Here is a 13,935-nt window from a genome sequence, read left to right as displayed (position 1 = left end):
ATTAGTTTGGATTATAACAAATTTGTCACCTAAAGCTTTGAAAATAATTAGTTCTGACAGTAACTGTTTCTCTGTGCATGTATTTAAATGATAATCAATGCAATCTGCACAAATATGGAGCCCAATAATAGAGAGTGTTTTGTGGGAGAATCCAACTTGTGTCCCAAAGGTCTTCTCTCTCTCTCTCTCTGTATATAACATAATTGACTTCCTTTTTACATTCCAACACATTGCCTCGCTCCGGAGGGTTCGGTCTGAACACCACTGGCAGCCAGTGCCTTGTGACAAACATTATTCTGCCTTTCTCCTGCCCTCCTCTCCATCCTCGGGCTCTCAGCAACAGCTCTATACATCACTGTCCCCATTAGGCACGGAAACTAGCCTCAGATAAACCCCACGCATCAGGAAACAGCACTTCACATGCTCTCATTAGGGGCAAAATGGCCATCGGTGTCCCGATCTTTTTCACGATGAGCCCCGCAGTTTGACCTTTTAAGGAGGCAGGTGCAGAGCGCAGGGGTGGCGGGCACTGACATGCAGACAGATCGCAGTTAATGGCCGAGTGGGCCGCTCTCTGACAGCGGGAGAGGAGCTACTGCTTAAAATCAGGCAGTCTGAGACCAAAACTGAGTCAGACTCTCTCTGAGTCACAGAGGACCAGGGTGTTTCGCTGCACAGTCCATCTGAGGTCACAATTCATTTTCTCAACTATCAAACAACATCAACTGAGTCTGACTGAAAAAGAGAGTATCGGGATACCAATTCAAACTCCAGTACTGTTCACCATTGACATGAAAGCACTATGGTCGAATCTCTAGTAAAACAAGTTACATATAAATCATTTACATTTCTTTACTGATAGTGTCAAGTGCCTGATAACCGATACGCAGAAGCAGTTTTTATTTTTGTTCCATTTTTGCTTTTTGACAATAATAATTCTTTATTTTATCACTAACCTCTGAAGGTGAACAGCCTGCTGTATGAGACCAGTACTGTGCTATATAGTAATAAAGTCAAATTATTTATGTAAGGAACATTAAAATAAAAAAATGCAAGTAAAAAAAAAAAAAAAGAGATCAAACTAAAGTGTAAAAAAGCCATAGGTGTGAGGAAATAAATACTGGAAAAATATGGAAATTGTTAAATTTTTTGATCATGGCAATGGTAGTTATAATAATAGTTAATTTTACAAGAAATTCAACATTATACAAAAAATTAAATTAAATTAAATTAAATTAAATAAATATATAATATGTGGTAAATGCATGAATTATCTACTTTCAATCATAACATACATTTTAAGAATATTTAATTAAAATAAAGCATACTAAATGAGTAAAAACAAAATGGAGACAAAACAAACAAACAAACAAAGAATATTGTGGGTTAAACACAACAAAAGCACGAGTTAAAGGGATAAATTAAAATTTTGTCATTACTCAGTCACCCTCAAGTTGAACTATCCCTTTAAAGAGCAGTTTAAATACCAAAACTTACCACAGTATAAACTCTGACTCATACCTGAGCACAAAAGCAGAAATACTGACATTTAGCTCTTACAATGAAAGTCGTCAACATTTTATACTCAACACAATGTTTGCTTGTTTTAACAAACCGAGTTACAAATTTAAAATATTTTTCTGTACTAATTGACAGGATGCCAGAGATGCTGTCAATACAGCTTAGCTTGTATTCAAGCCAAATATTACGGTAATGAGAGAGACAGACAGAGAACAGGTGAAGAAACAGATCGACATGATGAGAGAGACAGACAGAGATGACAACATGCCTCATCAGAGCTATTGATCACTCCGTCGGCTTCCTGTCAGTCTGACATTGGCCCTCCATCGCAGATCAAGTCAGAGGGGTCGATGGGTCGCCTTCTTCCTGCCAGCAAAGCAATTGTTACGGCGGCAGGCAGTAATTACTAATGGCAGCCAACAATGGAAGTGCAGCTTCTCGAATTTTCTAACCCCACATCTCCACACAGATGCAGCCGGACAGACGGAATGTAACCGCCACCGGCAGTGAGAACATGTTGACGAAAGGATATTTCTGCTATTTGTTTTATCGTTAGAAATATTCAGCTCAGCAACTGAAGCATAATTCTGCTGGAGGGAGTAACAGGGCAACACAAAGCTAACACAAACGCATACAAGAGACTAAGAATCAGATGTAAACACTGACTACTATTTCACTGAGAGGAAAGCAAACAAGACTCAATTCAGTTACCAGGAAAAAGATTACCAATATACCTCTAAAATGGCAAGCATTACACAAGCGCTTCAAAGAGTTGTATTTACAATTAAATATGGTGAATAAGATATTTATTCTCCAGTCATTAGAACAACCATGTAACCATTTAATGAACTTCACTACACAAAACTTTATAATTATTAAGTTAAAAGCACAATATGTAATTTTCCGCCACTAGAGGTCGCTTATTCAAAACAAAGGCGTAGCTTGATTTTGCAAAATCCGTTGTCTTCACATCTACAGCCGGTGAAAAAGAATCCAACGTGACTCGGGAAGAAATCATACTCATGGATGAGCTAAAGTATTCAAGATTTATTGACATTACTATAGTATGAAGCAGGGTGTTGGAGCTGAACGTAGTGCGTTCACACTGAAAATTCCAAAAAGAAAAAGTGCACTTTAAATACCCGGATGATGCACTAAATTAACGGAAAAAACGAAGTGTGGAATGTTGGACACTTCGTGCACTCAACTGTTGCAGCTTGAATTACGTAGCGGAGGGGAAGGGAAGGGAGGATCGGACACCGTTGTTAAATAACCAAAATACAATTCACGCACTACATGGATGAGTGCATAGTGCACAAGTACATAGTTTATGAGTGCATAGTGTATAGTGCGTCATTTGGGACGCAACTCATGTTTTTACTCCAAACTCACTTCATAACAACAGTTGAGCGTCCTTCTGTGAGATGATGTGGCTTCTTACACAGAATAAGGCAGTCGTGTGTTCATTATCAAAACGTTTCAGTCATGTTTAATCAATCAAAACGTTTCAATCTTCTGTTTATTCAGCTACAGCGATAGTATGGAATTTCCTGGAATGACGCGTGTTCTACTTCGGCAGCAGGGCATATTTGCAGTTTCTGCACAAGAGCGCCCTCTGGCTTTCAGATAAAGAAACATTTACTACTGATCACAGAGCCGTACAGCTCTGACAAGCTGCGCATAAAATAATCTCAGCTTTTGCCAAATCGCGTGCAATAAAATTGCGATAAATCATGCCGCCCTATTGCTAATGAGAGAAGAGCGCGACACACGGCTCGACAGCAGCGGAGCTTTTATTATGCCACAGACGAGCGCTTCCGCTTCTTCCGGTCATGAGTATGTGGTGTAACGCAGCGCTGTTTATCATATTAGATACATTTGAGTGTGTTGAAAGTTGTTATAATGCTGCTCTGCGTTCGCTCGGCGGCTGCTATGAGACGCTTGTTGCACACTGCAGTGAGCTAGATTGATATTAGGCCTGGTAAAACATGGTACTCGCGGTAAATCAAGAAAACAAGACTAAGACTAACTGTGTAGAGCGATATAACATGATTAGTTCTCTGTCGTTGAATGTATCCAAACAGTTGCTCACCTGTCTAATAAACATAATATATTAAAGCGTCTTTGGTGTTTCCATGGTTTACACAAAATGAAACCGGACACCGATGGTAACACAGGTATGATGTCATTGATAGGCGATGCACGGACATGGTCCTTGTCCTGGTTAAAATTGCTTATTTCTCTGGATTTAAACATTCTTGGAAACATTTGGGATAATGTGAGTACACAAGTCAACAAAATATAACATTGTTCTAGTGGTTTTTGATTATTTTAATCCAAAAATCTTACATATTGTGCCTTTAAAGGGGTGGTTTTTTAACTTTAGTTAGTATGTAATGTTGCTGCTTGAGCATAAACAGTATCTGCAAAGTTACAGCGCTGAAAGTTCAATGCAAACGGAGATATTGTCTTTTAAAGTTTTGTAGGCAGTTTAATGCCTACAAAAACGACCGGTTTGGACTACAACGGGTTGGTGACATCATAAACCCTGCAAAACACGCCCCTGGGAACACACAACAAAGTGGGCGAGGCCATGTGGTGCAGCATAATGGAAGAGGAAGAGTTGTGTACACTGGACGCGAGCGGTGCGACGCGAAGCGTCAAAAGATATAGAACCCATTATAATCTGTGATATTTTCTACTCTAAATGCGCTGCTGAAGACAGCTTCCAGAATCTACAAGAGTTTAATGCTGGATGGTTATTACTGAATGCACAAAAGCTATTACTGAAAGAAGCAGTTCCCACTTTAAAAGCAGAAGCTGCTGTTTATTGGCTTCAAACTGTAAGTACGTTTTATTGTTTGTACATGTCTTTTAAACATATAGTTATGTTGCTATTTTTGGTTGCATCAAGGACATATACAAAGAGCAACTTGTTTTTGCTTCGCTAGTCAGTTAGCTAAATTCTACAAACACCAACAAACTTCTATGTTCATAGACAAACAGTTGTTCATGCTATAAATTAAACGCTACCTTTACAAAAATGCTACTACTCTGCTTTAATCAGGATAAAACTGTATATTGAAAGCTAACAAACAGCAGTGACAGCATATCTAAACACTTTGACACAAATAAAAAAAATGAAATACCATTCATAAACGGCCTTTAAAAGCCACGATTGCAGCTTGACCCTCTTCATCTGGGTCTAATTCGGGCTCAATTTGATACAGCAATATAGACACCATTATTTACATTTTCACTGAAGCAATGGATGGTGAGGGGCGTGGCGTTTCCGGATGCTTGAGCAAATCACGATACACTGGGCCAGCTACCAACCTGCTAACCAATCTGAGCACATTGCGTATTTCGGAGAGACTTCATAGAAGCAGGAAGTCAAACGAGCCGTTCATATGACAGTGGAAACAGAGGTGTAGAATAAAGGTAAAATATATGAAAAATACAGTGTTTTCAAAAAAACGAAGCATTAAGACATGTTAAACTGTGCCCCAAAAACACAATCAAGCATAGACAAAAAACACTGAACCACCCCTTTAGGAGACTGACATCACTGATCTTAATTATAACTAATAGTTTAGAAAGTGAACGAGATGTTACTGCTCTGACTGATTAACTCAGTCCTACGATAATTTAAGGAAATGTATACTTTAATTCAATTAAACTGGTCAAAGGTGACAGTGAAGACTTTAACATTACAAAAGATTTTTATTTCAAATAAATGCTGTTCTTTTGAAGAATCCTGCACAAAAACATTTTTGGTTTCCACAAAAATATGAAGCAGCACAACTGTTTTCAACACTGATGATAATCAGAAATGTTTCTTGAGCAGCAAATCAGCATATTAGAATGACTGCTGAAGGATCATGTGACACTGAAGACTTTTGAATGATACACTATATATATCTTCATCCTTAGGTAATAAATTCAAGAAACTTTTAAGATGCTCAATAGCCAGATACGCTTTCTTATCTCATAATGCTGCAAACTCTCATGCACAACTTTGAGTAAAATCTGAATTATTTTAGCGTGGCGTTGAATATTGATCAGCGGTGATGCAGGAATCACTGGTCATGAGCTTGAGCTGAACTCAGGCTCAGTCACAGGAAACTGTGCAATCCTCCAGTGAGTGACAGTAAAGTGACTATAATGAGATGCATTCTAGTATTATGTATAATTTATTCAGCATTTGAATAACAGTTTTGTTTTTCATGCTGTTAAGAGTGCCGACGTGAAGCTGATTGCTGATGTACAAAACAGCAATGAAGTAATTCAGGAACACAGCTCTCTGCTTCAACAAACATTACACACACATCTAGGCTGATTATAATTTGCTTTGGATCAAATATTTACATACAAAGTTCTACAGTTGAAAAAAAATGACTAATAAAAGCGAAACTCAAAAACTAGAGAACAACATCTGAAAAGATCTGGCAAATGAAGAAACTTTGCTCTAGATCTGAGCGCAGTCTGTTTTAGGTGAGGATGATCGCATCAAGCAAATCTCCTGAAGCAAATGATATCATCCCCCTGTAGTCCAACCCAGAGGATTTTTGGAAGGAATCAAGGCAAGCGTACAGTCTCTATGGTCATTTCTGCCTACTGAAAGCACCCATGAACTCTACTGTCAGATCATATTTAATGTTTCTCTGCCGGCCAGAGGCTAGTGTGAACATACAAACTACATGTACGATGGACATATCTGCATTTTTCTCTTGTTGGGCAATGTCAGACCTTGCTCCTGAGGACTCTGTATGGGGTTAAAGGTCAAAATGAGAGACATATTTTAAGTTCACGCCTGAAATGAATGCTATTAATAGGCAGCAAAGTAGTGAGTATATTGTGGTGAGCTCAGTGTTACTGAATATAATATCATATATCATATCTTAGACCATATATTATATCATGTCTCATATCATATATTATACTATATATTATATCTCATAACTCATCACATATCAATTATATTATATCTCAAAAAAATAAAGTAGTACTTTAAAATATTCTATTCAAATATTCACAAAGTGGAGTATCACATAACTATAGCTTGCATCATTTATTGGAATTAACTGTAAAATCCAGTCTCTTGTGAAGTTTAATGTCAGTCAGGATGCTACCTTAAACGACAGCTGCCTATGTAGATAGTAAAATCACAGCAGCTCACTAGAGTCTGGAACAGAGCTTTATGGCAAACGTATCAGCACATTTTAGCTCCTGTTCACTGGCATTTCTGCAGCGTGGCTGTACAAAAATTTCAAGGCCGTTTTGTTCTCTCATTTCTGATTACACTCACAAACACAGTCGGCGTCCTGCATGTCCTCTGCAGAATGCCGGGTGTGAAGAATGCTAACATATCTTTCCCACTGCGTGTATTGACCGTGAGCTGATAATGAGGAACGACAGAGTGAACGAGGCAGTCGGCGAACGGGTAGGCGGAGCGGCCAAACAGCCTGTGTAATGACCCGTCCTCTCTCTTTATCTCCTCACAGGCTCTCCTATCGGACCGGACAGGACACGGCCAACTGCGACACGTGTCGGAACAGCGCATGCATTATTTACAGGTTGGTTGCTGTATTTTGTTTAAAGCCAGAGCAAGTGAGATACAACAGCACACTGCGCTAATAAAGATCAACTTCAGCCTAATCAGAGATTGTGTGAGCAATGAATATGATAAAGGAGAGGAAATACTCTCACTGACAGGAATTAGTGGGACACCCTCATTACAGAGCCCAGGACAACATTCTCTGGATGCTGAATCAGTTATTTAAAGGAACAGCTGATTCAAATATCAAAAGTTAGTCTTTTACTCAAGCTCAAGTCCGACCACATCTGGATGATGTCATTATTTTCTGTGGAATCTTTATGCAGCTCTTTTGCATCATAATAACCATTAAGGACAAGAACACATCCTTAAAGTACCATTAAAGTGTCCATATGACTTGTGCACTAAACTAAGTCTTCAAAAAAGAAATATGCTAATCACGATTCACTAATTGTCTTCCCCTCCGCTTTAGCTAGAGGTTAGAACAAAAAAACAAAAAAACAAATGTTCGTTTATTGCACATGTATTGCACAATATATATATATATACTTGAGAAGCAGCGCTGCATAATTTAAAAACAAGAAAATTTGCCATCTACATTTGAGATAAAAACAACATGAACACAAGTCATATTACATATACATATATATATATATATATATATATATATATATATATATATATATATATATATATATATATATATATATATACATACACACACACACATATATATACACACACACACACACACACACACTTGGTACGGAAAGTATTCAGACCCCCTTAAATTTTTCACTCTTTGTTATATTGCAGCCATTTGCTAAAATCATTTAAGTTCATTTTTTTTCCTCAATGTACACACAGCACCCCATATTGACAGAAAAACACAGAATTGTTGACATTTTTACAGATTTATTAAAAAAGAAAAACTGAAATATCACATGGTCCTAAGTATTCAGACCCTTTGCTGTGACACTCATATATTGGTCCCACTTTATATTAAGTGGCATTAACTACTATGTACTTACATCAAAAAATAAGTACAATGTACTTATTGGGTTCATATTGAATTGCAAAACACTTTTGCAGCTATTGAGGTGGTATACAGGTAAGGTTAGGGACAGCTTTGGTGGTATGGGTAGGTTTAAGTGTAGGGGTAAGGGTTAAAGGATGGGTCAACAATGTAATTATAAATGTAATTACAGAAATTAATTACACATGTAATTACATGCAGGTGTTTTTAAAATATAAGTACAATGTAAAAACATGTATGTACACAATAAGTGCATTGTATCAAATGATTAATTTAAATGTAAGTACATAGTAATTAAGGCCACTTAATATAAAGTGGTTCCCATATATTTAACTCAGGTGCTGTCCATTTCTTCTGATCATCCTTGAAATGGTTCTACACCTTCATTTGAGTCCAGCTGTGTTTGATTATACTGATTGGACTTTATTAGGAAAGCCACACACCTGTCTATATAAGACCTTACAGCTCACAGTGCATGTCAGAGCAAATGAGAATCATGAGGTCAAAGGAACTGCCTGAAGAGCTCAGAGACAGAATTGTGGCAAGGCACAGATCTGACCAAGGTTACAAAAAAATTTCTGCTGCACTGAAGGTTCCTAAGAGCACAGTGGCCTCCATAATCCTTAAATGGAAGACGTTTGGGACGACCAGAACCCTTCCTAGAGCTGGTCGTCCGGCCAAACTGAGCTATCGGGGGAGAAGAGCCTTGGCGAGAGAGGTTAGAGAAGAACCGGGTATCGGGAGATGGGAGAAAGTTGTAGAAAGTCAACCATCACTGCAGCCCTCCACCAGTCGGGGCTTTATGGCAGAGTGGCCCAACGGAAGCCTCTCCTCAGTGCAAGACACATGAAAGCCCACATGGAGTTTGCCAAGATGGTGAGAAATAAGATTCTCTGGTCTGATGAGACCAAGATAGAACTTATTGGCCTTAATTCTAAGCGGTATGTGTGGAGAAAACCAGGCACTGCTCATCACCTGTCCAATACAGTCCCAACAGTGAAGCATGGTGGTGGCAGCATCATGCTGTGGGGGTGTTTTTCAGCTGCAGGGACAGGACGACTGGTTGCAATCGAGGGAAAGATGAATGCGGCCAAGTACAGGGATATCCTGGACGAAAACCTTCTCCAGAGTGCTCAGGACGTCAGACTGGGCCGAAGGTTTACCTTCCAACAAGACAATGACCCTAAGCACACAGCTAAAATAACGAAGGAGTGGCTTCACAACAACTCTGTGACTGTTCTTGAATGGCCCAGCCAGAGCCCTGACTTAAACCCAATTGAGCATCTCTGGAGAGACCTAAAAATGGCTGTCCACCAACGTTTACCATCCAACCTGACAGAACTGGAGAGGATCTGCAAGGAGGAATGGCAGAGGATCCCCAAATCCAGGTGTGAAAAACTTGTTGCATCTTTCCCAAAAAGACTCATGGCTGTATTAGATCAAAAGGGTGCTTCTACTAAATACTGAGCAAAGGGTCTGAATACTTAGGATCATGCTTCAAAAAAATGTCAGGTCATGGTCAGGTCAAAGTGTCTGAATAATTTTTGGTTCCAAATTTTTTTTTAGCAATTTTACTGGTAATCCACTGTAGGAAGAAGTTTTGGGGATAATATGTCAAAGTTTACTTTATTTTGCTATCCTCACTGAACTATATTGTCTTGCACCCACTAGTAAATATATATTAAAAATGTAATAAAAAGTCTGAATAAGTTTTGGTTTGACTGTATATTCTTTTTTTTTTTTTTTAGCCTTATGCTCAATAGTATTAAAAAAACACTACATACAGGTTTGGAACAGCATGAGAGTGAGTGAGTAAATAATTACTTTCATTACAGTTCACTTCAGCTGCTACGGCGGCTGAGAATCTGTGTCTGTACTGCAGTTCTTAAACTAAAGGTATAGGTGTAGTTCTTATTCAATAGACGGGACAAACACAAACAATATGTAGTGAGCGCAAACCTATCATTTCATAGCAGCAGAGTGAACTTAAGTGAGACGCACTCATTTTGCAAAAGGAGCCGGAGCAGAAAAGTGCGTCTGAGTGTGTAAAGGTCAGACTGTTAAGCGCTTCTCAGAGTGTTTTTGTCTCCAGTGGGCGGATGGCCATCTTAAAGTGCAATGAGAGCTGAAGAGCGTGCATCAGGGATTCTGGGTAATTGACAGGTAGTAATCGCCAAGAGAGCTTGTTGTGCAGAATGCAAGATTCCTTACAGAAAGTGTTTCACAAGCACATGAGTCATACCAACGACTTCTATTGCCTGTTGTGCTTTTTTGGAAGAACTGGCCATTTAACATGCATGCAATCCTGAAAAAAAGAGAAATATACTGCCTGATTCATTCTGATGTGGAGCATAAATGGAAGAAAATCAACCTGAGAAACGTCTCAGAGGACAGCTAAGCGGTGCTGTAGATAGAAAGCGTCAAAGTGACATCCGCGCTCCTGTGAGAAGATGAGGCTCCCAGCAGAAGACGAGCGACAGACACACAATCAAATTTAGCAGCTCTCTTTGAAGCGAAGGGAAGGATTAAACGCAATCTAATTACACGCGGCCCAGTGAAAACACTCGACAGGAGAGAGAACCAATCTCTCAGGATGAGCTGAGCGGCATAAGAAAGTCCTGAAGCAACATGCTCAATGGATCATTTTATTAGTTATCTATCCGATTCATGTCAGTGAATTGATCAGTTTGGTTAGTTCATGCCAGTTTTGTGATTTATTAGTTAGTCATTTACTCTAGTCAATATATATATAATAAAATACAGCATTATATTATATGTGTCCCTGGACCACAAAACCAGTCATGAGGGTCATTTTTGGCTTGTTAGGATAGGACAATATTTGGCCGAGATACAACTATTTGAAAATAGTTGAGGGTGCAAAAAAAATCAAAATATTGAGAAAATCACCTTTAAAGTTGTCCAAACAGCAATGCATATCCACTCACAAAAAATGCATTTTTGAAATATTTACGGTAGGAAATTTACAAAATGGACCAGGGTCACATGAGGAATTTTTATGCAAGGCAAAACTATAAATGTATCAATATATAAAGAGTAATTTGTTTTATTTTATTTTAATGTAACAATTACAATAAATTATATGAATAGACCGTAAATAAATATAATATTTATACATTATTAAAATATAATTAACACTGTATATATATATATATATATATATATATATATATATATATATATATATATATATATATATATATATATACACTAAACTATAAATATATGCACAGACATTTGTTTTATTTTAGGTAACAGATACAATACATTTTAAATTATATTAATATACCATAAATAACTAAATCTAATATTTATATATTATTAAAATATCATTAAATACTTCATTATATAAATGTATAAACATATTTATAAAGTATTTTTTTTTTTATTGTAAATAATAATTACAACAGATTATAAAAAAATACTATAAATATAATATAATATTAATAAATATCTTTGTTGTGTGAACGTTTAAAAATATTGCTTGGCGTAGGCCTACTCTTATTTACACCGATGACACACAGAATGGCCTCACATCCACATAAAGCATGCTAATAGAGTTCAGTCTGAAGAAGCTAAAGAGTTCTACTTAGCATAATATGGTAGGGAGGAGAAATCTCATGACACAAACCGCAGGAGCTTAGATCACTGGTCTTCAGTGTCAGCAGCGGCTCTGAATGAATCTGTGTTTGTCGTTCAGCATCAGGCTGTGTTCCGAAACTTAGTAAGCTGCCTACTCAGAGATTTAAGGGAACATAAGTGTGCATGCAACATAAATGCAGTTCTAAACCATATTCTAAACATAAATTATTCACTTGGTTTGGACAAATTCAAGCCACTGGCACAAGGCAGCGTTGTTTGTGTTAACACAAACTAAAACTGTTAAAACTGTTAAAAAGTTTTCAGTAATTGAAATAACACTGATATTAAATAAATATTATATAAAAAACAAACTGAAAAGCTTAAAAGAAAATTAAAAATGTTTCCTTGGCAATTAAATAAAATAAGTTTAAACTGAAGTACAAAAATGACTAAAATTGAAATAAAAATAAATTAAAATATAGCTGCAAGTAGCAATTACGGGGCCAAGCACAAAAACAGCACAACAAGCCAGCCAACATGGCCGTGAGCATCAGACCAACTGCAACAGTGAGCAATTAAAGACCTATTAGGATCATTTTAGGCAAAAGAGCTGAAAAATCACATATACAGTCAATAATAAAGATTTACTGGTTTATCACTTTCCACCAATAGGTGGCGCTGTGACCAAATTAATGCGGTATGGTCACAGTGAGTTGATAATGACAACCGCAAAGTTTGGTGCCAATATGTCAAAGCATTGCAGAGATACAGCTTCAAGAGTGGGTTTTGCATCATGCCTCAAATTCGTTGCTCCGGTATATGAAAACGATTTGACACACTGACTTGAAATCCATAACTTTTTGTCGGCATGGTCTGAAGATGATACAGTTCGATTTAAGTGAAAATCGGAGCAACGGTCTAAAAAAGTTCAAAAAAGTAGGTTTTTAAAGAAAAGTAATATGGCGGACAGGAAGTTCAGCCGACTATGGCAAATTTGATATGTGTTCTCGGCATGACCCAAGGAATCTACTGAGACCAGTTTCATTACAATCGGTTAATATAGTCAAAAGTTATTAGCATTTTTGTAAATTTTGTTATAACTTTTGACCACAAGGTGGCGCTGGTCCGAAACCTCTCAGGCTCCTTCAGGGCATTGCCGATAAGGGAAAATTGGATATCATTCGACTTGACATGATGCCCCGAATCTAACGAGACCAAATTTATGATTTTTGGTCAAACCCATCAGAAGTTATAAGCAAAAATAGCCATTTTTCATATCTCCACTCCAGTAGGTGGCGCTGCGCCGAAGCACTGCATGATGCCTCAGGTCATGCTTGTGATGACAGGCATGACCTGTACCAAGTTTGGTCTAAATACGATAAAGCGTTGCGGGTTTTCGTCCATTTTCGCAAGCACTACGTACAATTAGTCTTTTTCGAAAACGGTTTAAGGAATCAACTTGAATTCCATAACTTTTTTCGGCATGGTCTGAAGATGATCTGGTTCAATTTTCGCGAAAATCGGAGTAACGGCCTAGGAGGAGTTCGAAAAAGTTGGTTTTGTAGAATTTGAATTTTGTAGAATTTTGTTTCTAGCCCTTATGGTTCAAAAGTTATTAGCATAAACATAAGTGCAACTTTGGACAGCTGGTGGCGCTAGAGGGATTGAGTTAGAGACTCCAAATTTGCTATGGACACAGTTCAGACTGTCCTCCAACTGTGTGCCAAATTTCACAACTTTCCCACAAGCGGTTCTATGGGCTGCCATAGACTTCAAAAGCGGAAGAAGAAGAAGAAGAAGAAGAAGAAGAAGAAGAAGAAGAAGAAGAAGAAGAAGAAGAAGAAGAAGAAGAAGAAGAAGAAGAAGAAGAAGAAGAAGAAGAAGAAGAAGAAGAAGAAGAAGAAGAAGAAGAAGAAGAAGAAGAAGAAGAAGAAGAAGAAGAAGAAGAAGAAGAAGAAGAAGAAGAAGAAAATAAAAAGAACGGCAACAGATACAATAGGTGCTTAAGCACCTTCAGTGTTTGGCCCCTAAAAATTGAAATATTTTTTAAAAAATAATGAAAGGACAGAAAAAAAGAAGACAAAATTGCTCAAACGTGAACAAAATTAAAATAAAAACTGAAAATGTAAAAATAAAAGCTAATTCAAAATATTAATACTATAATAGTATATCAGTTTTAGATGGACACTGGCAGGAATTTATGTACACTTAGCATAGAAAG

At 37.6% G+C, this 13,935-nt stretch overlaps 2 protein-coding genes across 4 annotated transcripts in view; one reads left to right on the top strand and one right to left on the bottom strand.

The window, feature by feature from the left end:
* The window catches only part of dock1 (dedicator of cytokinesis 1), a 299,327-nt gene that overhangs the window by 142,096 nt on the left and 143,296 nt on the right, over positions 1–13,935 (bottom strand). The window lies entirely within an intron of this gene.
* LOC125255121 (inhibitory synaptic factor 2A) overlaps positions 1–13,935 on the top strand; it is a 52,208-nt gene that overhangs the window by 21,710 nt on the left and 16,563 nt on the right. For both annotated transcript variants that reach the window (XM_048170103.1, XM_048170104.1), the window contains one exon: positions 7,026–7,097. In XM_048170103.1, the coding sequence (XP_048026060.1) occupies positions 7,026–7,097 (72 nt within the window). The remainder of the gene's footprint in view (positions 1–7,025; positions 7,098–13,935) is intronic.

This window comes from Megalobrama amblycephala, linkage group LG20 (assembly GCF_018812025.1).
Source record: "Megalobrama amblycephala isolate DHTTF-2021 linkage group LG20, ASM1881202v1, whole genome shotgun sequence".
Classification (NCBI taxonomy): domain Eukaryota; kingdom Metazoa; phylum Chordata; class Actinopteri; order Cypriniformes; family Xenocyprididae; genus Megalobrama; species Megalobrama amblycephala.
Note: the sequence above shows the minus strand (reverse complement) of the source record. Positions and strands in the feature narration are given on the sequence as shown.